Here is a 26487-nt window from a genome sequence, read left to right on the forward strand (position 1 = left end):
TGAACATCCCTACTATGATTCTGCTCAGCAGATGCTTGGATCCCTACAATGCTCGCAGCTGTAGATACTCTCTTGTTCAGTGCCAGCTTTCATACGCACATGATGTTCTCATCTTTCTCTTTAGCAGTAGGAGTCAGTAATGAGATTCGAGATTGAGATAAGACAATAGACTCGGAACAGAAAGGCTGGTCAGAGCAGACAAAGTATATAGCTAGATGTGTATGCCGCAACACAGCAGAACAGTTGCATAAAGCGGTACTGAATAATAGTTAGACACATATGCTTTTTCATTTAGTTACCCAGGTCAGAGAGCTGCAGAGAAGTTATATTCTTTCTTTGTCCCAGGATATTTTTTCTGGCCTGGTAAGAAAATTTAGAGTAGTGACTTGCACCCCCTCAGTGCTTGCCAGGAGGATGTAGTGGGTGAGAAGTCATAGGTACTCCACTCTGCTGGAAGATGGTTGAAGAACGTATCCATCCAGCTTAGGCAACGAGAGGGTGTCAACAAGCTAATGGGATATGGCACCTACAACTAGATATGTAGCTAAGTGCCGACGTAGACAGCAGCAGACTGCTGCTGCTGGTGCTGCAGTGCAAGGAGACTTCCCCAGTCCTCCCTGTCCTGAGTGCGAGCGGCTACCAGAAGCAGTAGTCCAGCTGCGTAGACGTCTCAGCAAGAAATACATGAGCCAGGCGTATGTACGGTTTGGTTTGCTCTCTCCGAGTAGTTGCATCAGGAAATTGAAAGTTGATCATGTGTTTGGCAGACTGCTCATCTTGCCACGCAAGGTCTTGGCCACAGAAATGTACCAGAAGGGAATGCTTGGTTCGCTCAACGATCTGGACAGAGTTGAGCACATGTACAGTGAAGCAGGCGGCCAGTTGAAAACCATTTCACTGGACGACCTGTTCAGAGCAGATGGAAGTGACGACATGTCATTGGTGCCAGAAGCTTACCGCATTGTGGCAGTTGCAAGCGCCGGCTGTGGAAAGACAATGCTCTTCACAATCAAGGCAACACAGGACTGGATACTGGGAAGGCTGTGGGTGAACAAGTTTGATGTGCTTGTGGCCAGAGAGCTGCGCTCAGTTTCAGTCCAGCAAGCCAAGAGCATCAGTGACTTGCTTAGCTTGGGCCACATTGGAATGAGGAGACCAGCTGACCAGTATGACATTGAAGAGTTTGTCATGGACAACCTGGAAAGAGTCTGCCTCATTCTCGATGGTTTTGATGAAACCACAATGGAGCAGTGCAGTACATTCATCCAAGACATCATCCGCGGCAAGGAGCTGGTGGGACTTAAGCTGATCCTGACATCTCGCCCATCGCCGGAGGTGTTTGAGCTGGCAAAATGGTTCGACATGCGTATTGAGCTCATCGGCTTCATGCCCGATGATATGAAGCAGTACATTCGCAATGTACTGGAGCCAGTCAAGGCTGAGCAAGTTGTGGAAGCTATCGGGACCAACCCGAGACTAGCCAGCATCATGTCCACCCCGTTCTTTGCAAAGGCAACATGTGAACTGTACGAGTGGAGACCCGAGCTGCCCGCCTGCATTTCAGACATCTTCGACTCCATGATACTCCACATCGCGGAGCGTGCTGATCCACAAGAAGCAAGCACAAAGCACTACTCGTCCTGGTCAGAGGTTCCAAAGAAGATTCAAGACCATGTTCTAGAGCTGGGTTTGTTCGCCTTCCTGACACTGATCGACCGGAAGCTGGTGTTCTACGAGGAAGATTTCCGAACTCTTGGACTCTCCGACGAGGCCATCCACCTGGGACTGCTTGTGGCATGTGAGAAGTCACCGTTTGACATTGCACTGCAGTGGAGGTTTAGTCACTTGACACTTCAAGAGTGCTTGGCAGCAAGGTTTATCGCTGTGCGCACATGCCCGGATCGCGGTGACGAATACTGGCTTGTTCAACAGCTCGGCGCATTGAAGAAGCACCTCAACACGTTCTGGGTGCTGCTCTGCGGCCAACTTGAACCTGCAAGGGTGGCTACGCTTCTAACCGCCATGCTGTGTGACAAGTTAGGTCGCTTCATCAACCCAAGAGCAAAGGATATACAGCGCAGCGTAGAGCACATGCTTTTCATGGCCGAGAAGGATATCCGAGCGCTGCACAGCTTGCTATGTGAGTTGATCAACTACGATGAGATGTGCAAGCTTGCTGATATCCTGCTCAGTGATGCTGTCGGCCGCAGCGGTCAGCGGTACGTGGAGGAACTCATGCCCGTGGGCCGCACATACCGAGACACCGATTATCTTCAACTGCTCCTCTACACCTGGCTCTCGGTTGAGCCCAGAGCAAGTCGAAGATCACTAGTGGACGCCGTGTCAACGTTCGGCATGCCCAAAGCCCAAGTCCTTGCACAGCACTTTCAACCGACATTGGATGAAGCAGGCCGCACTGTGATACTAGAGCGAAGCGCAGAGGAAAACTCCGTCTTGTGCAAAGAGCTGATGCAAGCAGCAAGTCAGCAGTTCTTCATTTGGTCGCAAGGTGCAGGAGAGGTGCTATTGCTGGCTCAGTGGTGCTTCTCGGAGTACGCTCAGCATGCTGGAGATCATGCACAAGCTATTCCCATACTAGGTTACCTGCTGGGGAAGTACGGCATCAACTCCGTCGGGCATCGTATCCCACTGTCCGGATGCCGGTCGATTAGTGACACTCTCATCTACCATCACGACAACATCACCGTCATCAATTTCTTCTACTCGCACATGACGGACAGCGGATTGCAGCAGCTGGTACCTGGACTCAAGGCCTGCAGTAATGCCATTGAACTGCATCTTGACGGCTGTGACCTAACCAGCGATGCGGTGCCCTGGCTCTGCGAAGCACTGCCGTGCATGGACTCCTTGGTCCGCTTGAGCCTCAGCGACAATGAGATAGGAGACGACGGCTTTGGAAACATCTGCATGGTTCTGCTGCGCTACAATACATCCCTCCAGTTTCTCTCCCTCTACAAGATGCTGCTCACACCGACATCATTGCTAGCTCTGTCCCAGCTCCTTGAGAGCCTGCTTCGTGTGGATGAGATTGAACTTGATCGCAATGATTTCTGCACGGCCAGCGAGAAGACCCAGCAGAGATTCGTCAAAGCCTTAAGCACATGCGAGCACATGAAAAGCCTGCGGATGCCCAGTCAGCTGCTCACTGGAGATGGCCTGTGTTCCGCACTCAGCCGTGTTAGCAGTGGCGCCTTCAGTATCCGCTTCTACTAGGTGGATGTGAATCAGCCTTGACATTGAGATGTCATGCATTGAAACACACAGTATCGACGGTACAGCGTGTATCAGAATTCGCACCGGACCATGTAATTTAACTCTAGCCGTGGCAGCTATTCTACGATGCGAAGGTATCACTTATCTGTCACTTGCTATTGTCGAACTTCTCTTGAACTCCTCTTGACGTCATATTACCACTAATGCTACTTACCCACCAGAAAGCATATTGCTCCACATACTTGATGATTATTTACACCCTTCCGATGCTGTGAGCAGAGCCAAGAATAATATCCTCCCGTCCGAGATAACCAGCCTGCGACCAGCCTTGCAGTTTTCATACGAGCAGATTCTAACAAATTGCCATTTCTAGACGTACTGGTGGAAAGATTGTTTGGCGGTGCTGTTAAACATCTGTCAATTACAAACTTACATTTACTGGACAATACTCAATGCTGCAGGCAGCGCACAATAATATTATAAACAAATTATTTTATAGGTATAATGCTCAATCCGTACCATCGGTGTTTCAAATACTGTAAGACATGTTATTATAACGAGTCGCAAATTTAACGATTGTCCAAAATTCATAGGTTAACGAGAAGATATGTTAACGATCTTGCAGTATTCTGCCATATCCACACACAGCATATATGAAGCAGCACGGCCTCAACGGATCTTATTATAACGAAGAAATGTCATCCGTTAAAACGTTAGATTTGCTTCCTCGTTATATATACATGTCTTACAGTAGTACAACGCCAGTCTGGATAATTTACTTGACCGTGAGTTGCGGCAGTTTTGGCATCCATGTGTTTGGTTTTACCCGTGCTGGCCGGGAGGGGGGGGGGGGGGGGGGGGTATTTTAACTGTGCTGGCCGGGAGGGGGGGGGGGGTATTTTAATAGGACTATAACACCAACTACATGTACCTAGGAGGGGTTATCGAGAAACTGCTCAGAGCCAATACGGTAGTGGGGTTGCACAATGGAGAAACTGCTCAGAGCCAATACGGTAGTGGGGTTGCACAATGGAGAAACTGCTAGCCAATACGGTAGTGGGGTTGCACAATGGAGAAACTGCTAGCCAATACGGTAGTGGGGTTGCACAATGGAGAAACTGCTCAGAGCCAATACGGTAGTGGGGTTGCACAATGGAGAAACTGCTAGCCAATACGGTAGTGGGGTTGCACAATGGAGAAACTGCTAGCCAATACGGTAGTCACGGGGTTGCACAATGGAGAAACTGCTAGCCAATACGGTAGTGGGGTTGCACAATGGAGAAACTGCTAGCCAATACGGTAGTCACGGGGTTGCACAACAAGCAAACACAATGCAATGCCCGGATGTGCGTGGATTGGCTTTGGATATCTCAAAGCAAATGCAGAAAAGGGGGTGAGCACAATGCGCAATAAATTTAGTGGAGAAAAAACTCTTGGAACGGAGAGAAAGAACCGGCCAACGAAGATGGTATGGCTACAAGCTTGTTTCGCGAAAGAGGACTTATCAGACCACTGGCCTAAGTCAGAGGAGGCAGTCCTTTTCTATGTGTGAGGTGCAGTGGAACTCAATCTGCGAGATATCATAGGAGAGTAATTATAATATAGGTACTCATACTCATGATACTCATGTACTCATGATTGGAAATTTTTATTTCCATTGCTATCAGGTTCGGCCTCATTTCCTCTGTGCTGCGCTGACGAGTCCACAAAGGACGAAACAGTTCTGTCCGCAAATTGAGTATTTCGCTCCTGCTCTTGTAGCAGTTGAGCAATCTTGCGTGGGGTAGTGCCTTTGCTGTTTGCTTTATGCAGAGCTCACTGACTTGTCAGTTTGAGCACTCTGGCAAGGTACGTTCGGGCCTGATTGGAAATTTTTATTTCCATTGCTATCAGGTTCGGCCTCATTTCCTCTGTGCTGCGCTGACGAGTCCACAAAGGACGAAACAGTTCTGTCCGCAGATTGAGTATTTCGCTCCTGCTCTTGTAGCAGTTGAGCACTCTTGCGTGGGGTAGTGCCTTTGCTGTTTGCTTTATGCAGAGCTCACTGACTTGTCAGTTTGAGCACTCTGGCAAGGTACGTTCGGGCCTGATTGGAAATTTTTATTTCCATTGCTATCAGGTTCGGCCTCATTTCCTCTGTGCTGCGCTGACGAGTCCACAAAGGACGAAACAGTTCTGTCCGCAGATTGAGTAGGTACTCATACATGTAGCTTGAGAGGCTTTTCACCTTTTCCATGCAATTTACGGTGGTGAGCCAAGCATTTCGTTTCGTCGCATCCGCCGGGATTAAGATCCAGATCCCAGATCCACTGGATACCTCAGAATCAACCTATCACATTCGGAACACACTGCTACCGTGACCATGTTGAGGTACAGACGTCGCCAAAAAAATCCGGCCAATGCTATGCTAGCTACGGGTAGCTGTACGTGGCCGTATGCACTGCCACCGCTAGTGCTAGCCTAGTGCTAGCCTAGTGCCAGTAGTGGCACGGCACATGCTCTGCTACCTGGCCTGCACTCTGCACTGCAATGCACAGACTTCCGTGCTGTGCTCGACTGCAGCAGGTAGAGCTATAGAGTGCAGCGTGGACTGCTTTAGCTCAGTGCTCAGTGCTCAGTGCTCAGTGCTCAGTGCTCAGTGCTATGCTGGTAGACCCTCTACTGTCTGTAAATGCATGCATGTGACAGGCACCATGCCACTGTACATGTATCCATGGCATTGGCCGGATGTATCCATGGCATTGGCCGGATGTATCCATGGCATTGGCCGGATGTATCCATGGCATTGGCCGGATGTATCCATGGCATTGGCCGGATTTTTTTGGCGACGACTGTAGAAAACCACAAAAAGTTACTCCAGGTTCGTACTTGTCATACTTATCTGCATGGTGCATCTCTTTTAATCGTGTATGTGTACTAAATGCGTATATCAATGATTGTTACCCGCCAAACAAGTACACACGTCTTGTTTTTGGCAAAAAACGAATTCGTTGGATCCAAATCTGATGGATCTGGATCGGGATTCAACCAATCGATCACTGCAGATCAAGTGGATCATACGGATCTGGATCTGGATTCGACCAAACGATCCGGGCCTTAGTGAGTGGAATAAGTTAGTGAAAGAAGCTGTCCACAAATTGGCAACGGATAATATACACACAGCCACTGAGCTTGGGCAGTTGGAGTCCACTTGAGCGGTCCGGCCCTGGACAGATTCACTGGGCCGCAATTCCCTACCGTCCCACCCCCTCCTGTCTTCAGTAGTTTGGACACCACCGGCACTGCTTCCTTCGGTCACGGTGTGGCACAAATCAAATGCTTAAAGGGGAAGTTAAGGCAAAAATTAAAATTTCACCAGTTGTAGTCTTCGGGGTGCTGAGTCGAATGGTCTTGGTCCGAGAAAGCTGAGACGCTCCCTTCCTACTTGAATCCCAATCGAACTCGCGCACTTCCACCGAAACTGGGTGACTGCGCCCTACTAGATGGGGATTTGTATGCAAAATGTCACTAAAAGCGCCGTTTCGTTCTTATAAAAGCACGGATGACCGCGATTGGCCCATATGTTGTAGTCTTTTGGACGCTGAGTCGACTAGTTTTGGTCCGAAAAGGCTGCGATGCAGCGTTCCTCCTTTATTCCCAATCGAACATGGCTGAACAAGCGGTCACGTGCTCCTGGGTGCCCAAATCACCTGGTCACCACGCCAGCAGGCGAGAACTTTCACACCAAGGTTCAACTCGAGTGACAGGACTGCACCCAAAAAAGGTCAAATAGGCTAGTAAGTTGTACCCTGCAGGCAGGGTGACCAGCTGACTGGTGTACGTTCAACCATGTTCGATTGGGAATAAAGGAGGAACGCTGCATCGCAGCCTTTTCGGACCAAAACCAGTCGACTCAGCGTCCAAAAGACTACAACATATGGGCCAATCGCGGTCATCCGTGCTTTTATAAGAACGAAACGGCGCTTTTAGTGACATTTTGCATACAAATCCCCATCTAGTAGGGCGCAGTCACCCAGTTTCGGTGGAAGTGCGCGAGTTCGATTGGGATTCAAGTAGGAAGGGAGCGTCTCAGCTTCCTCGGACCAAGACCATTCGACTCAGCACCCCGAAGACTACAACTGGTGAAATTTTAATTTTTGCCTTAACTTCCCCTTTAATACTTAGTGGTACCGGTAATTGTGCAGAAAAAACAGTTACGGGCTACATACCTGCATGATATCCTGGCTTTTGTGTTAGCGAATACACACCGTGTTGTGTTTCAGAGCAGAGCCAACCATGTAGACGCACGCTTTCCATTCGGGCTGCAAGAAGTTGCTTTGAGATGACCTGACGGTCAGTTGGCTGGTGGCTTATCACTAGTATCAGCCCGTGTCGGGCGAACGCTGCAAGGGCGGACTGGGCAGATTCTGGCTCCACGCATGCAACTAATAATAGTAATAATACTTCCGACATCCGGCGCTGGTCTCTCTGCTCCCGTCGACGATACATGCACAGTGGAAATTAGTTGCGTGCCGTTCGGTTTCTGCGTGACTGCGTCGATAGGCTACATCAGTACATGTACCACCACGAAGGGTTACGGCAGGTCATGGTATTCCGTACACACGTAAACATCACACACCAGTAGCGTCTGGACATGACAAGAACACGATTGTACGGGGTCTCTACTACTTGAAGGTGTCACTCCAAGTTGTAAGAAAAGGGTAAGCTTGTTGGAAACGAGGTCCAAGAAATAAAATTAAAGAAATTACTTCCTTCTGCTACGCATACGATACTGAGCTGTTGTCTTTCAACTGAGGAGAAAATGAGCGTTTGGTCTTGAGCTCTTGAAGTGAAATGGCGCGGCGTGTGACGAAACGTCGAAACTGCGAAAGACACAGCTAGCTAGCTGTGAAAAGTGCCCATGTCATGATCTTGGTGTGGTATTTCGTGTGACCGTTACCAGGTTTCCTCCCTAGTAGTGGTTGACTGCTTACTAATACTAGTACAGTGCTCAGCCTAGCCTTGTGTGGCGTGGTAGATCTACTCCATGTACTAGTACTACTAGTAGATCTACATCAGGGGCGGATCCAGAGATCTCTACAGGGGGGTTCCGGTTGAACCAAAATTGAACAGCCAAAATATTATGGAATCAGATGTGCGCTTGGCACTTGTAATAACGACAATCCGATATATACGCGATTGTGTTAGTGGAACCGCATGCTTTTAAAACATACTACGGACATAATAATTATTATATTTTTCCATCATCGACCACACCACAACTGCGCTCTCCAGCCGGCCTCGACACGTTGCCACAGCACACCACCACTGCACCATCGCTGGAGACTGAGTCGGAGCGCAGTTGTGGTGTTGTGGACGATGGAAAACCTGTACAGGGCCAAATGCTGCTACTTACCCTACATTGCATATTATTTAGTACGGAAGACCCTTTCAACTTCTTTTAAAGATCGAATATGCAAGCCATGGGTACGTTGAGAGCCAGGAATGCCGAAATGACAACTAAGTTACTTTCCCTGTCCATTTGTGCTTTCGGAAATTTTTGGCATTTTTACGATGCGAAATGCTCTATAGTCACAGGACAAGAGCACCGTCTTCACTTCAATTCAGTGACAGAAACAACAATAGCGGAACAGTGTCGACAATTGTACAATCCTTCCAATGTCATCTGAAACACATCTGGCGCAGCACTCTGTTCCTGCGGAGGAACAACTAGTCACTACTGCATGCTGCAGCAGGTAGAGATTACTGACTTTGCTTGGATGTCGGAGCCCTCATCTTGATAGGCGTCAGCCTTTGGGTAATCTTGAAATAAAGATTATTATAATTATTCTGAGGAGCTTGAACTCTACGTGTACGGTTCGAAGTACGTTGAAGAGTGTCAGTACTCGGAACATCCTTTCTCTTGTGCAAAAAACTTGTCCAAGGAATACTGACCACACCACACTCATCCTGAGCAGCAGTGAATGACAGCGCCAATGGAGGTAAGTTTGGATCGTTTCGAAAGATCAAAAAGGAAACAACCATCCAATGTTGTCAGTGTCCGTTTGTATATTTTCACGGATGTGAACACCAGTACAGACTACTATCCGTACAGTATCGATCTACCGCACGCGCATGCAGTACACTGACTGACACAGTGACAGTCTGTGCTCCTTGACTCAGTGACCAGGTGACTGCCACTGACTGTGATCGGACGGACGTCCTTTTGAAGTTTTGTGCACACATGATATTTTTCGATATTTCTCAGCCGCACACTTTGCAAAATTAATTTAGGGGGTTCCATGGAACCCCCGGACCCCCCCCCCCCCCTGGATCCGCCACTGTACATGTACATGTACATGATTTGTGGTGTGAGATCAGTTGGCTGACAAGTGACATAATTATCACCTTTCTCGTCGCATGTCGCAAAGAACTTTATTGAAAAATCCATGATGGTCCTTTCTATGACACCAGGGATCTACAACTAACTATTACTTACTTACACTAAAATTGACTTACAAGTAGGGAGTGGACTCCTCAAATACCTGTACTCGTACATGTATTTGACGACTCCCTGCATGCATGACATGTCGACAGTAGACCTCTACTGTCTACATGCATACGTGATGATGTACAAGCCCCCCCCCCCCCGGGGGGGGGGGGGCCGTGGCCCGGTCGGGTTCACCAGATCTGATGCCGCGATGGTAGAAGTACAGAGTCGAAGTGCAGTCATGTAGATCTGTATGTATATTTTTATTTGAATTCGCAAGTACAAATTGGGCTAGATCTACATGTAGCTGTAGCGTTGATTGGTCTACGCGGCTACGGAAGCTCCTTCCGATCCGGTACGCGGTACTACAAGTAGTAGACTGCACTTGCACTGGTTCATTCCGAGTTCAAGAGGTCAATCAGTGCGCATGCGCATCAAATATACCGACAAATCCACTGCATGCATGCTATCAAGAGTAGATAAACAAGAGTGTGCAACTCCGGATGGATTGGCCCACGGCGGAATTTTTTGTTGACGTAATCTTTTCGACGACGCACGCGCTGCGAGCCTTTTGGAGAGTTTTCCCTCGTGCACTTGGCTGCGCTTTACACTACAAGGTCGGTGCCCAGCACGTGCTCTCACACTGCTCTGCGGCAAAGCCGCGTTTCTCTGAAAAAAGGTGACGTAAACAAAAAATTCCGCCGTGGGCGCGGGGTATCTGCAGATTGTGCAGGAGAGATCCGGAGTTGCACACTCTTGTTTATCTACTCTTGATGCTATAAATATGAGCGGACCGGTCGACCGACTACAAAAACTAGGAATGACTATTGACTATTGACTTGTACTAAGTTGTAGACAAGGACACGTTTTGTGCTGAGTCCGTTTGTGCTTCTCCGAGCTTCTGTCATTGTTCCAGTTTGTTGTGACTTTTCACTACAATAGTATCGCTTACTATCCCTAGTCTAGAATAGGGCCGTGAGCGGCAGTTCTAACAGCAGCAATTGCAATTGATGAGCTATTGGGGATTTTTTGCATTACTGATTTCCCATGTCCATCGTGACAGAGTTCGCTGTATCACTGCTACACTAACACAGCGGAGTACAGTTCCGCAGGGTTGCTATGCTGAGACAGTCAACCGTATGCTCCCTAATTGATGTGGCGAAGCCAAACCCAGGGAGCCAGGCAAAGTCTGGATCTGAGAAGCGGCAGGTGTGGCGGTTGCACAAGTATGCTCGATTTGTTCCGATAGAGCATGGAGGCGGACAATCCAGTACTGCCGCTACAACAGGAGGAACATGGAAACACTATGGCAGCACAGCAGGTGAGAATGATGGAGAGTTGAGTCTGAGTATACTGGAGGGAGGCCACCTGTTGATCGGAGTCGACAGAGAAATTCTGGAAAACCTCATGCTATGGAATGCACACAAGTGGCTGAGAATTGCGCGAAAAGGAGACAGTCTTCTGTTTGTGTCACTCAACCCTGGGCAGACAAATCGAAGATTTCGCGTACGATTCCAGGGTGATGAAGAGGAGAGCAATGAGGAGGCTTGCGAGCGCTGTATATCCTTGCTACAGTCATATACAGACATCAAAGAGCTGTCCTCAGAAGCGGACGATCAAGACATACCGCCATCCAGAGACAACAGTCGTCCAAACACATATCAGCCATCCTCAGTCGGGAAGCAGACAGTAGGTGCAGCTACAGCGCCATCTTCCACAATGTTGCCTTCCCATCAGGCCGGCATAGCAACACTCGCAACACCCAGCGCTGGCATAGTACGCAGTGGCACCACTCCTACCAGCAGCAATAGCAGCATGTCTGCTGGTCCCCTTAGAATGAGTACGGGAAGCTTGGCCAGACATCTCGTCTTACCAGCATCTGAGGAAGAGCTGCCGCTGAGCGAAGCATTCAAGCGTTTGACTACATCTGGTACAAACTGGCCCACGCACCAGATGCGTACTGTGTTACATCTGTGCCTGTCTGACTCAAACTTTCCGGCATTCGTAGAACAGGTTGAGAAGGAGTTGAAAAAGGTTATGAACAATGATTGATTGCACCAGGCAATGCTTAGCGCTGACAAACACAGCATCCATTTCTATCCGTTCTATTCTTTTTTACAGAAGTTCATTCATATTCTTTGGAAGTGTGACTATAGTCTTTTCTTTAGTCCTTTCTTGTACAATTTGATAGGTGTGTTTTAGTTGAAGAACCTTTTATTTAATACTTTACACCGGTTTCACATTTCCTCAAAACGGCTCGGCAATCGTAAGCTCAGGCCATTGCTTGCCACGTACATGCACAACATAATACAGGCCTGCTGCTGCTCTGGTTAACCAGCAGGCAGGAAGTCGACAAAAACCATAAAATACCAGTATTGTATAAGGGAGTCGTACAATACCGGTTTCTAAGTGGAGATGCCGCGAGATGGATTCTTTGCGCAATACAATAACAAGCGCAAGCTCAAACATTGCTGCTCTCGGTCTGCTGGTGACTCTACTGGAGAGGCGAACGTGTGTTCTGCGGGCAGAACCACACACCCCACGGAATGCGGTCGAGATGCAGGCAGCAAGTCGCCGGTAAGTGACTTAGAGGTTATCTCGCCTCCCGAAGACTCCATATTAGATGTCAATGGCCTGATCGAAAGCATCAAGACCGAAATAGTTGGGCCAGTCAAGGCTGAATTGGCCGCCCTTCAGGAAGTTTTTTCAGGGATCTCCTCGGCAATCGTCAACATGCAAGGGGAACTCTCCATGATTAGAAAAGAGCAAGCTGACCTTGCACACACGCATACGCCTATTAGTACGGTGCAATCAGATTCCCGTATATCTGCGCTGGAGGACAAGTGTAAGGAACAGGAAGCGCGCCTCAAGTCAGTAGAGCATAATATGCAACACATGTACACTGAACCGACCCCACTCAAAAAGGCTGGCGATACCGTATCCAAGCCGGGTGCACGTGGGCTGCAAATGCAGCAAGCCAACCAAGGGCGCCTCAAGTCAGTAGAGCATGTACAACACACTGCACCGACCCCATTCAAAAAGGCGGGCGATACCGTATCCAAGCCGGGTGCACATGGGCTGCAAATGCAGCAAGCCAACCACATGGATACGACTACAAGTTGTAGCACTTGCAGATCCACGACCCAGCAGCGCGTATGGGCATCAGTGCTCAATAGCTCCAGTGACAACGGAGCACTTCGGCCCTCCTCCAAGCCATCGGTCACTGCGCAGCCACCTCTCCCACAGGAGCACCGCCAGCAAACTAACCAGCACCAACGACCCCAACAGCGACAACAACAACAAAAACAACAACAACAGCGCCAGAAGCAGCAACAACAACAACAACAACAGCAGCAGCAGCAGCCAAACGATGAGGAATGGACTGAGGTTACTAACCGCAATTTGAAAGGATCACTTGGCTCACTCCGAAAAGTATACTTTGTTGGTAACATTGACAGCAGCTGCACCGCGGATACCATAATAGCCCACTGCAAGCACAATGGTATCACACCAACAGCATGCCGCACCTTTCCCTCTCGTAAGCATATTGGTACAAAGGCTGCACGGCTTACGATCCGAGAGGACCAATGTGCACTGATCGAGAAGGATGGGTTCTGGCCAGCACCAATACACATTCGCCCGTGGGACTTTCGTGAAACAAACCAGAACACCTAAACCAATATGCGTACCTGTGCTGCTACCCGAAGAGCAAGAAGTCATCATTCCAGTAAGCCAACTCACCATATCTCACATTAATATATGTAGTCTCAGAAACAAGGTCCATCACATTCACCATCTCCTGCACCACCATAAGATCCACGTGCTATCAGTGAATGAAACCCACCTAAACAGCAGCATACCCGATTCTAGTGTTCATATACCAGGCTACGATCTATATCGCAAGGATAGAGATCTACATGGTGGAGGGGTATGCATTTATGTCCATTCTGATATTCACTCTATCAGAATTCCCATCACTGAGCTAGGAGTGGAGTGTGTCTCTGTTCGTCTTCGCCTGTGTACCAAACCTAAGGCTATTGAGCTGGCTGTGTGCAGTATATATCGTCCACCGAGTGCAACTGTCGACTTCTGGAACCTGTGCAGTCAGCATCTTGACGTCATCAGCCGTAAATTTAGCAGGATTATTGTACTAGGGGACTTTAACACTGATGTGCTACAGCAATCATCAAATAACCACCATTACAAGCACCTGTCCAATCTGTGTGAGGAGTTTCACCTCCGCAATGTCGTGACTTCACCAACGCGACTTGCCAAGACATGTCTGGATCTAATACTCGTTTATGCTGCCGCACCACATGTTAAGACAACTGTAGTATCTGTAGACGGCGTGAGCGACCATGATCTCGTTCTGACTAACTTCTCCTACAAAGCCACGCAGCAAGCTAACTCCCGCCTCAAATTCGTGCGCAAACCGCTCCCACATGCAATTGACCCCGCTACACTCTGTGATGATATCGACAGCACTCTGGAGCCTCTCCCCAAGTCAGCTGATGTCAATGCACAAGTCACCCAGCTTTCACACTGTATTACTCGAGTTTTAGACAAACATTCACCGATCTGCCCCGTGGTCTCACCAGCTTTCAGTAAACCGAAGCCTCAGCCATGGGTGACACCTCAGTTGAAACACCTCCTCCAGCAACGAATCCACCTACATAGAAAAGTACGCACTCACCCGTCAGATCAACAGCTTCTGCAGAGGTATCGTGCAATACGGCGAGAAGGCACTCTCCTCAACAGGCAGCTGAAGTCACAGTATTACATCAGAGAGTTCAAAAATCGTCGCCATGACCCACGAGGCCAATGGGCCATTATCAATAGCTTGTCTGGTAGAACAGCAGTGAGGGCTGCCCCAGCAGCCACACTCGCCGATCTGACAACTACCTTCGCCGAGATCGTCCATGACCCTGCCAGACCAGTCGAGCTGCCCCTACCCGTTGCAGACCCCAATAGCACTACTCTTTTGGAGTTTGATACCGTCAGCGTCGATACCATCTCCAAGTTGCTTGAATCTCTGGTATCCAACAAAGCCACCGGCTCCGATGATATTCCGTCCTGCATCCTGAAATCCTGCAGAGATTCAGTCTCGTATCCGTTAACTGTTATCGTCAACCAGTCTCTTCGCTCTGGCATCTTTCCTGCTGCCTACAAACATGCCCATGTCTGCCCTGTTTACAAATCTGGTGATAAGACCTCAGCCACCAACTACAGGCCAATCTCACTGTTGCCTATCGCGGCCAAGATCCTAGAGAAGGTTGTCCACAAGCAAGTCACTTCGTATTTCACCCAGAATCCAGACCTGTCAGCCATACCAGCTGAACAATTTGCGTACCGCTCACACCATAGCTGTGAGGATGCCCTGACACTTTGCATAGACAGATGGAACAGAGCACTTGACAACGGTGACCAATGCGGAGTAGTCTTTGCGGATATGAGCAAGGCGTTTGACCGTGTGCAGCACACAGGTCTGCTGGGAGAGCTAGCCACCACTGGCTTAGGCGGCACTGTCCTCAAGTGGTTCTCAGACTATCTCACGAACCGCAGCCAGCAGGTTACTGTCAATGGTGAGAAGGGTGACACCAAACCCTGTACAAGAGGGGTCCCCCAGGGGTCTGTTCTTGGGCCTTTGCTTTTCTGCGTCTACATTCGCCGGGTACCCGATATATTTCACCAGAGTGTCGTGCAGCTGTACGCTGATGATATTGCGTTCTACGTATTCGGCTCTGATGTGGCTACAATTATGCTACACTTGCAGGATAGTATGCGGTTGCTAGAGCAATACCTTGATGAGAAAGGCCTTCTGCTCAACCCCACTAAAACACAGTTCATGTTGATACGGCATCCTGCCCTGCCTGCACTGAGCCCAGCCCTGTACCTGACCTGTAAAGGTATTGTCATTTCCCCTGTCTCTACTGTGAAATACCTCGGTATACTAATCGATGAGCATCTAACGTTCCGCCCACAAGTAGAAAAGGTGTGTTCAGTGGTCTTCGCTAAACTAGCCTGTTTTGCTCATGGCCGTCGCAATTTATCAGCTACAGCTCGGAGAACTTTCTTCTTGTCAATTATACAGTCTACTCTAGAATATGCAAGTAATGCGTATGTGCACTGTTTGAAAACTACCCTATATAACAGGCTTGTAACGGTCAGCCATATTGCGATGAAGAAGGCATTTGGTTTAGATAGAATGACCCCAACTGCATTAGTTTTACAACGATGTCATCTGTATTCGTTTGAGCAACGAGTTAATTTGAAACTATACGTTTTGGTCTATCGCTGCTTGTCATCAATTACTAGCCCCCTCCTTCAGTCACTGTTTCTCCTGCGTTCAGTTGGCCCGCACACAAATGCTCGTACTCGTGGCCAGGATACAGCTGCCTTAGTATTACCTACTGTACATATTGGGTATGGACTGCGCTCAGTTTCTTTTCTGGCGGCAGGTCGGTGGAACACTCTTCCTCCAAACTGTCGTCAGGCACAATCTGCTGGTACTTTTGCTCACCTCACAAAGATTCACCTAGGGTTCCCTGTAACAAGGCCATGCCTGTTGGGACTCCCCTAGTCAAATAATAAATACTACTACTACTACTACTACTACTACTACTACTACTACTACTACAAAACAACACCAGGCTTACAAACCAGCTCACAGGAGAGGCAGCTCATTTTCTTTCGAAGGTACTTGACATAAGTACAATCACCAGACGAGTTGGTGCACATTTAAAAAAATTCTTACTTCGAGTAAATAGAATAATATGGTGGGTTTGGAAATGGGTATCATGACCTCGGGCCATGGCTTCAAATAAAAAGTTAAAACTGCCACCTAGTCGCAAACAGTACCGGAGTTACCCTGGCCCTGCCATGGCCTCCAGTTCTGTTTAGCATTTAGTCTATAAGTAGAAATCTCAATCTCAAGGCAACTAAACGGTAGCCAAACTTGACTTCGGAACGAGTGAAATGAGGCCTTGTGCAGCGATGCATAAAGGCCGATTCATACTTCATTTCGCGTACGGGAAAGTCGGCTTTTACGGCTTTCCCGTACGCGAAATAGTTGAGCTCAGATCAACTTTTTCGCGACGCGACGCTTTTCTTGTACGCGAAATGAAGTATGAATCGGCCTTAATTGCCAGAGTTTTGTAAGAGTCGGCACATCGTCATACATGATGGGCGAAGGTGACAGCTTACTGCCGGAGTTCTGTAGTATGTAGTATGCAGCATGCTTGAAGTTCACTGGAGTAGCGCATGGACAAACTACGGACGGACTGGTAATGGTCCCGGTGCCGTGACTGGGCAGATAGTAGGGTTCTGGCTGGAGTAATCAGTGCATGGTCTCACCACCACTAATGCCTTGTGCATGCTACATAAGCACGTAGCTCTCCGATTCATTGCTGCAGTGAGAAGCAACACTGATGACAATGGTATGATGTTGTAGGCATGCCACCGCAGTGTGTCACTCTGGCAATACTGATCAATTAGGAGGCCAGTGAACTTGACGTTGGTATCATCTTACTTCAGTGGTGTCTATAGAACTTCTCTGAGCAGCAGCACCAGACTCGCAACAACTAGCAGTAGAGCAACAGTGATCTTGAGTGTTCTGTATGAACAACAGGCAACAGCAATAGGTAACAACCAGCAAACCAATAATGTCATCATCTGCACCTTAGAAGTGAAAGGAGGATCCGTGGACACACCATTGGTAAGGAACGACAGGTTTACTAGTACATGATCATCAGGATGGCAATGTGTGTACTCTCTCTCTCTCTCTCTCTCTCTCTCTCTCTCTCTCTCTCTCTCTCTCTCTCTCTCTCTCTCTCTCTCCCTCCCTCCGTCCCTCCCTCCGTCCCTCCCTCCCTCCGTCCCTCCCTCCCTCTCTCTCTCTCTCTCTCTCTCTCTCTCTCTCTCTCTCTCTCTCTCTCTCTCTCTCTCTCTCTCTCTCTCTCTTCTCTGCTAGCGATACGTTGATCTACCTTGCAAATATGGAAACAAAAGCTAGTTCCAGACGATAAGCATTCGTTTCTCGCCAAAAACACTAAGTCAGCTACGACGGGCCAAGTTTCAGGAATTTTACTCTAATTTCAGAAATTTTAGTGGCTAAAACCTTTAGTTAGGTATGAAGGCATAAGACCAGGTTAGCTGAACAGGGAATTCAAGTACAGAGTACAGAGAACAGAGAAGCAGTCCCCTACAGGATGATGTTTGTCAGTATTTGTTCGGCTATTGAAAGAGATGCACTGAAAAATATGTAAAGCCACAGCAATCCCCGAGCATTGGATTCCGCAGTAGTGACCTGATTCTCATGCTGGAAGCTGTGAATCCAAAAAGTCGACACTCTACCAACTATGGAGTTTATACATTTATTGTTGGTAGCTACATACGACTTTCTGTTATCTGCATACCTTTGTGGAAGGTGATCGGCTATCGCAGCACCAACAAAGACAAATGGCACCAGTCCAGCAGCCACGCATCCAGCTGTGCATGAACAAACAATCAATAGCACAGGCAAGCTCTTGCTTTCAAACTACTTTCTAAAAAGTAGTGCAAGCCAGATTTCTCACCACAAACAACGCCGCCCGAAGTTGTCGTCTACTGGAAGAACACTGCTGAAGTGAAAAACATTCCTGCATTGAGGCACAGTGCATATCGGTTATAGTGTGGTCGTCTAAAAGAATATACTGCATACAAGAATGAACTCTTATGTTTTCATAATCATACCATGGGTTTCAAGTAAACATTTATTCTTACAAGCAATGTTATCGCATAGGAGAATATATCGGTCCTAAGAACATGTATGATGGCCTTCCAACCTCCGCGAACATGAATATGATATGTCACACTTAATTAATCGTGTGTAAGAAATATCGGAAATAAGAACAGATAGTTGTTTTCAAACACCCACGCTACAACCGATACCTACTGTACAATATAATCTCCCATAGTGCGCGGGGGGGGGGGGGGATACTATTGATGGTGGCTATCTCCACACTCACGGCGGCACAACGGTTTACTCCCAACTGTTCTCAACCAAGTCGCAACGCATTCTACAGTACCGGGCAAATACATCCAACCCTATGAATAAAGTAGTGCCGGGCGCTACGCAGCCCCAGCACTACACGTACTGGTCTGTCCACTCGAACGCGGCGCTACTTTATTCATAGGGTTGGATTTCGATGGCCAGCACTTTACAATCCAGACAAACAAACCAGTATAAGATTACTGTATAGCAGGAAATTTTCGGACGGAAATATTTTCGGACAAAGCCAAATTTCGACCTTTTGTACGGATTTTATTTTCGTACAGTGCTGCATGCTAAATACACGTGTTCGCAAGGAGCATGCATGTATAGTGTACATAATTTCACATGAACAAATTTTAGTACGGAATTAATTTTAGTACAAAAGAGGCCGTGTACGAAATCGTCCGAAAATAAATTCCGTCCGAAAATTTCCTGCTATACAGTATATTATGTCTTGTCCCTGAGGTGTCCGTAATTTAAAAAAAAAAAGTTCCAACGTATTGCTGAGCTTATAGACCAAGCAACATGCTATGAAAAGTTACAAGACTGATAAAATTGTTGTACAAGTAGAACTATGGTATGGATAGGTGGACAACATGATCTCAAGTAACACTGCAGATCTTCGTTCGGAATTCACTTTAGTTAATTTTGTTTCGCATCCTGAATGAGCAAAATTTAATTCTGAACAAAAATGGCTGTGTACACAGCATGGAGGACATAGGGCGAGGGTCCACAATTGTGTTCCTGGAGGGAAATACCGTAAAGTACCGCCAGAGCGCCCCGTCTCGCGAGAGCACCCCACCTTGATTTTACAGCCAGGGAAAAGAAAATCGTATGGTAGAGGGCAACGAAGTTTGTACTGTGTGAGAACTTTAGTGCACTAAGGTCACACTAAGCAGATTTTTGTGTGGAGTTCATGTCCGCTCGAAGGTACGGATTGTCTGCACAACGTGCAATATGTGTACAAAGTTCGTGTTGTATGACCAACAGGCAGGAGACCACCTCCACAATACGACCACGAAAGGACGAGATGGTGGGGCGCTCTGGCGGTTACTTTACGGTTTGTGCTAAACGGAAGTTTTTACAAACAAAAAAATCTTCTCCAGTACCGGATGGTTCGTACGTGCACACCCATGGAAAACACCAGCTTCTTGGCAAACTTACCGAGCTTAAACATGTCATGGAGATCAACTTGAGATGTTGCGAAGAACAAGTTGCCTACAGTCGCTGCACAGGCGATCGGCACTTGAATAACCTGAGCACAGCTGTGTGTGTGTTTGTATGTGTGTGTATGTGGGGGGGGGGGGGGGGGGGGGGGTGCATATGATCGGCAGGGGAGATGAAAAAAGTCAGGAACATGAATTCAGTAGGTGAAACAGGATGAACAGGATGTGCTATAGTATACTACACTTGTAGAATGTGTTAATATCAACAACCGTGTGCGTGTACATCCTCACTGGCATCCTCACTGTCCTTACTCTACTCAAAGTCTATCACCTAGATCAAGAGTACATGAAAACCAGAGTGTGCAGCTCGGATGGGTTGCTGTCACGGCGGAATTCCGTGATTACATCATTTTAGTGATGTAGTGCGTACAAGCAGGATTCAAGCAGGTCTCTTTCTGCACAACTGCAGCTCAGTTGTACGCACTACGCCATTTCCCGCCTCTGATCTGCGCCAAATATGATGTAATCATGGAATTTCGCCGTGACAGACACCCATAGCAGAAAAGGCCCCAAGCTGCACACTCTGGTTTTCATGTACTCTTGCCTAGATGAACAGCCTGTTGAATTACTTTCCCGCTAGATTTCGTCACAAACATTTGAAAACCCTTTTTTGATGATGAGCGGCACGGAAGGGTGCTGTCTATACTTAAAAATCTAGCCAGAACAACTTTCAAGTAACTTACCCAAGAGCAGGAAGAGCAGGCCAGAGAAGAATGAAGAGCATGGGAAGCAGAAGTACTGGACCGCTTGTGCCAGTCAGTGCTGAACCAAATCCCGCCAGCATGCCGACCAGCAAAGCCTGCACAAGCTGTACACCTAGCCGCCCAGAATAACAGGAGATGGAGACAGATAACTTACTATAGCACAATCACACCAACAGTTCCCTTGAGAGGACATCAACAGATACACTGTCCATAGATAGTGCTGTTCAATACTAAGCATAACGTTACTACTATGTTCAATACTAAGCATAACGTTACTACTATGTCCGTGATTACAGCAGGACATACGGGCTGTGCGATTACACAGTGGGTGAACACAAGTGCAAAGACTCTTTTTCAAGATTCATGAAGATACTGGAACAACCAATACTAGAATGAGAAGCATGATTGTGTAGCAGTACTTGAAGAGGCTACAGTACAACAAGCCAACCAGGCCACCAGCCCTACTGAACCACTGTGAAGGTTCGTACAAGTCAATCACGACTCAATCATAATTATTATCTCCTAGCACAACTGCACCTCAGCATCAGACTTGAATATGGTCACCATACCTGTTAGTGATCCAAAGCAGCACATAGCTTTGTCCGTACTGGTGTCTGAGGCTACCCTGGGCAAATAGGCAAGAGGAGACGACAAGCTATAGTGACAGGTCAATTGATTCAGTATGCAGTGGAACTCACCCAGCACGTACTCTGATAAGGCGTACCTCTAGCTCTGCATACCAAGGATATTGTCAGGGCACCAGTATACTGGTGCATATTGAAGTATGGTCGGATAAAACCCATGCGGGTATCATGTCTTACTATGATCGGACTTCCACTGTAGTTGTATCCATAGTATGTTCACAAGTGCTTTATGGGTTTATGCTGCTTACTGGCGGTGATTAGTGCTCGCACCCGCCACCACCACCGGTCTCTCTCTGCCATTCTGTGAAAGAATACCAGGACCAGCAGCCTTCTCGTCCCCGTCAGGTGCCATCAGCCGTGCCTGCTCCTGTTCCATACTATGCACTCCATCATCGAATGCAGTTGAGTCCTCACCCAGACTAGCAGCGCCACTATTGCTTTGACGATCAAAGCCTGACATACCCGACGCAATCGTGTCTCGGGTTCCAGCTATAGATCTGGGCTGCTCGGCTTTCTTCTCTGTCCAAACAGCATGAAGTGAGCGTACAGCAGACAGGCAGGAAGTGCCCAGCATAATGCTGTACAGCACAAGCTTGACTACATGAGCACTTAGCCTGACTAACGTCCATGATCCCAGCAGGGCGGCAAGGGCAGCAGGCAAGCACATGAAGACGGCGCTGTGCCACGGTACAGCACGTTTGCGCACATACGCCACAGCTCCGGCCAGACCAGCCGGTACATACGCAGCCATACACGCTACCACGGCCAGGTGAATGTCCACATCATGACGTAGTATGAGCAATGGCACTATCACCACACCACCCACACCTATGCAGCCAATCAACACTCCAGCAACAACTCCAATTACTGCTGCCAACAGAAATGTCAGCCATGTTAGTGCCATACTGGGCTGAGCAGTGGCCCTGCCAGTACTCGGTCAAGGTATGTACTGCACAAACGTCTTTTCGCTGTTGCTACAAGAAATAGTTGCAATCTGGTCGGCAAAACTGATTTATGCAGGATTGGCAAAACTCGTTGAATGTAGCCATCCGCCCAGCAGCTTCCACAGTTTTATTTCTTCTGTGCTAGAAGCTGCAGCCTGGTGATACTTCACGAAAGCAGCAATAGCTCAGGACATCTGCCAACACCCACGGTACCTGTTCATTGGGATACAGTCTCTGACATGCTCATTTGAAACTTCAATTATTTCATTGTAGAGGAGACGGCTCGATACCGGAACGTTTTGACAGCCAAATTTGTATAGACCCAAAACGATCATCAACGTTGATTTTTCACTCGAAATATGTTTGTGGAAGGAAACTGGCATGTTGAAGTTTGCTCTGGGGCCAGAGTCAATCGAACTGAGCCACTCCTTTGTGTTGACCCATTGCCTCCAAGTTGCCCAATTTTTCGCTTCAAAAAAGTTCAAATCAGAGGTGGCTCCAAACCGGACACGTTTTAGAGTGCCCGTCAAATTCACTCTGGGTCTGAAATTAGGTAATTGCTATCGCTCCACGACGGCCAGTACAGAGTAACAATAAGCCTTGTGTGTGCTTCCATTAGTTTTGATTGGTATGCGGTGCTTTATTGTCGAGAGGCGAGCCGCTGTTTACCTGCGACAAGAAGTTGATTTTTCGAAAGTCGTAAAACTCAAGTCGCAGTGCGAAGCAACACGTCAAAAACTCACCTGCTTGATATGGCGCTTCTGGTCATCGCAGAGCCATGAAATTTTGGCTCGGAGTATAACACATCGTAGTCTCACTGTGACATATGTTTTCTAATCAAAATACCAAGAGAGAAAGTGAATATTGAGTCCGTTCCGGTTTGCAACCTATTTCCTATTTGAAACCGTCGCCTCTACATGTACATTGTACATTCAAAGTAGTTTCATTGCAAATCTGGCAGCAGCCTGCAGCCTAGCCAGTGCAGTGGCACTCGGCACGTGGAAAAATGACATCATGGAGAGTAGAGTGTACAATGCAATAATTATACTAGGCGATACTATATACGACTATAGCTAGCGCGCATAGCGCCTAGCCCCTTAGGGCGCGTTCAGACTACCGTGAACCCCGTCAAACCGTGAATGCCGATAAACCGTGAAGGACATTCACACTACCAAGAGTCCATAAACAAGAGTATGCAACTGTGATCTCTTTTCTAATTTCTATGGGCCAGATGCGCGGCGCGCTGCCTTCATTACATCATTCAGCTGCAGTCCGCGCACTGCGGAAAATCAAACACCGCACTTTCCCTCCAGTTTGAAATGAACTTTCGTACGGAACTGGAGTTCACGCACCAGAATTCAGAGATTTTGTAGGTACTGGAACGAATGGAGCAAAAACGGATGGGCTCGTGCGAGAAATTGAGAGTTTGGATGCATGCTTTCAGAGCGTGATGAAGGCAAGTTACGTAATGAAGGCAGCGCGCCGCGCACTGACCCATAACCACAGTTGCATACTCTTGTTTATGCACTCTTGACACTACAGATAAAGTAACGTCACCTGGTCACCGTGCCTGCAGGGTACAACTTACTAGCCTGTTTCAAGTGTTTGACCTTTTTTGGCTGCAGTCCTGTCACTCGAGTTGAACTCGAGTTGAACCTTGGTGTGAAAGTTGTCACCTGCTGGCGTGGTGACCAGGTGATTTGGGCACCCAGGACCACGTGACCGCTTCTTCAACCATGTTCGATTGGGAATAAAGGAGGAACGCCGCATCGCAGCCTTTTCGGACCAAAACCAGTCGACTCAGCGTCCAAAAGACTACAACATATGGGCCAATCGCGGTCATCCGTGCTTTTATAAGAACGAAATGGCGCTTTTAGTGACATTTTGCATACAAATCCCCATCTAGTAGGGCGCAGTCACCCAGTTTCGGTGGAAGTGCGCGAGTTCGATTGGGATTCAAGTAGGAAGGGAGCGTCTCAGCTTCCTCGGACCAAGACCATCGACTCAGCACCCCGAAGACTACAACTGGTGAAATTTTAATTTTTGCCTTAACTTCCCCTTTAAACTAAAGTATCATCTGAGCTGAGTGACCACTTATTTTATTTTCTGCTTTTGCCGTTTTCAAAAAGTGGACCTACAGTGTAGTAAAGTGAGTTACAGAGTGACTACTGACGAGTAACAGTAACACGGACACAAGTAATTACACACTTGTACTTTGTAGTTGAAGATAGTTTTGTTGGTTCCCAAGTGTCTCTGACTCTGAGCAGGGAGTAGACCTTTCACGAGAGACCCAGTTCCGCCAACCATTACCTGCCTAGCGCCTGGCACACTATGAAGTATTATAATTATGGCGCATTTTGGATTGATCGTGACTGCATGCAGTAGCCAGTACCGGTCGAGTTTTCGAGAGCGGGGTCGCCCCCTATGTCTATGATATACTATGACCCTGTCCCTTCTCCCTGTCCCTCCCTAGACCCTCTACAAGTCTAAGGCTCTAGCATAATAGTACTAGTAGATCTACTAGTACTAGTAGTAGTGTAGTATCCCTGCTTTACAGTTAAAGGGGAAGTCCGGTGAAAAATTTAAATTTCACTGTCCGTAGAGTTCGGGTCGCTGAGTCGAATGGTCTTTGTCCGAGGAGGCTGCGGCTTATGGTTCGTCAGATACGCCCAATCGAACATGTGCGAATTTGAGCGCGCATCACCCAGATCTAGGTGATGACGTCACAGCGTGCAGTCAGGTAGCCACACCATCTAGTTGTGTACAAAAATGGCCATATTCGGAGCGCGTTCGATTGGGGAACCGTTTGTCGCAGCTTCTTCGGACCAAGACCATTCGATTCAGTGTTACAAACACTACGTACCCTGTGATTTTCAGCTCGGTAAACCTGGAGGTTATACCGTATTATAGCCGTTTCCGAGTTGGACTTTTCCGTCAGCCTCTAGCTCTACGCGCTCTGCGCTGCGTGCATGCAGTGCGTGCAGTGTGTTATCTAGCTGTAGTGCAGTCAACAAACTCATCACAGAGGAACTACTCCCGCACTGCCGTGCTGGTATGGGGTATGGGGTAGTATGTACAAGACTCGAGTCACAACTGACACAAGACTCAGAAAACTAGTCAACACACGGACTTGTCATGTACTACACTCGTATCAGTCGTATTGTACAGTCATGTAGTCAGAGAACGTGCGTTTCTCCTTGCCGGTGCCGGTGGTTGTGCTTTGAGAAAGAAAATTTTAGTTTTCCGCACCCGCCTCATTATTTTTATGTTACAGCGATGAGTGCACAACCGGTTAACCGTGACAAGTGACAAAACAGCGAACAGCTCCCGGACCTAGAACTTTCAGATTCCATAGCGTTGCGAGCGAAGAGTCGTGCCCGTGGTTCAAAGAGCCTGCACTGTTCTCCAATTGAGTAGTCCGAAATATTCCAAGTTCGCACCAAAACATCACCATGTGGCAGGCTACTGGAGTCTAAGCGAATCTAATCGGTATGGAACAACATTTAGAGCACTCGCATCACTCTTCTCCATTTTGGCGACCCTGCTCTCCAGCGATCTGATCAGCCTCGTCTGCAATAGCTGCTGCTTCTTCATCAGTCGGAAACTCAGTAGCGCTCACTCTTGACCGGCCCGCGTGGCCATTTCTTCAGCTGAATACCGAGGTTCTCAGCCCCAGACCGAACTCATGAAGGTCAGCCATGGCTGCATCCTCACTCTCACAAGGAGTTACAGGTCTTCGGGGTCGCTTGCACCAAACTATCAGTCGCCAAATCATTTGAAATAGCACTGACACTATTGCTTTCACGCACTCCTTTTGACCTAGCTGCACGCTATGACGTTGCAGAGGGTGTGGCGCGGCCGCATGACGTCATGGCGCAGCCCCCGAAACTCAGTTTTTCAAACGGAAATATCTCGAGAACGCTTTGTCGGAGACACGTGGGACCAACACCATTCGACTCAGCGCCCGAAACTCTACCGACCCTGAAATTTAAATTTTTCACCGGACTTCCCCTTTAACGCATGACTAGTACTTTGCATGACTCTTATTATTACTCTTGTTACTACTTTCAGACAAGTCCTACATCATGTACCTCACATATGATTTGATTACATCAGGAGTACCGCGCTTCTAGAAGATCATAGATTCCATGCATGCTGCTGTCATCACTTCTAGTATCACTTCCTTTTAGTTACTAGTTGGTACAGTCATGACTCATGTACACATGTACATGTAT

General features: G+C 47.9%; 2 protein-coding genes across 2 annotated transcripts; one reads left to right on the forward strand and one right to left on the reverse strand.

The window, feature by feature from the left end:
* The first annotated feature begins 10537 nt into the window (after positions 1-10537).
* Positions 10538-12196, forward strand: LOC135825708 (meiotic recombination protein REC114-like). Its single transcript, XM_065338331.1, has one exon. The coding sequence runs from the start codon at positions 10823-10825 to the stop codon at positions 11753-11755; it is 933 nt and encodes a 310-aa protein (XP_065194403.1). The 5' UTR covers positions 10538-10822; the 3' UTR covers positions 11756-12196.
* A 4159-nt stretch (positions 12197-16355) lies between these two features.
* Positions 16356-22810, reverse strand: LOC135825700 (uncharacterized). The gene is made up of 6 exons (XM_065338321.1): positions 21557-22810; positions 21234-21289; positions 20644-20776; positions 19899-19999; positions 18118-18190; positions 16356-17315 (listed from the first exon to the last, which is right to left on the reverse strand). The coding sequence occupies exons 1-6, from the start codon at positions 22210-22212 to the stop codon at positions 17243-17245; spliced, it is 1092 nt and encodes a 363-aa protein (XP_065194393.1). The 5' UTR covers positions 22213-22810; the 3' UTR covers positions 16356-17242.
* Between the last annotated feature and the right edge of the window lie 3677 nt (positions 22811-26487).

The sequence above is a fragment of the Sycon ciliatum genome, chromosome 1 (assembly GCF_964019385.1).
Source record: "Sycon ciliatum chromosome 1, ocSycCili1.1, whole genome shotgun sequence".
Taxonomy (NCBI): Eukaryota; Metazoa; Porifera; class Calcarea; order Leucosolenida; family Sycettidae; genus Sycon; species Sycon ciliatum.

Excerpts from the sequence above, each read along its gene's own strand:
- LOC135825708 (XM_065338331.1), top strand. The coding sequence starts at position 10,823 with ATGCTGAGACAGTCAACCGTATGCTCCCTAATTGATGTGGCGAAGCCA.
- LOC135825700 (XM_065338321.1), bottom strand. The coding sequence starts at position 22,212 with ATGGCACTAACATGGCTGACATTTCTGTTGGCAGCAGTAATTGGAGTT. Across the intron at positions 20,000-20,643 it reads CCTGCTCTTCCTGCTCTTGG|CTGTGCTCAGGTTATTCAAG; the intron begins GTAAGTTACTTG and ends ACACACACACAG. Across the intron at positions 17,316-18,117 it reads GCCGATCACCTTCCACAAAG|AACACTCAAGATCACTGTTG; the intron begins GTATGCAGATAA and ends TTGTTCATACAG.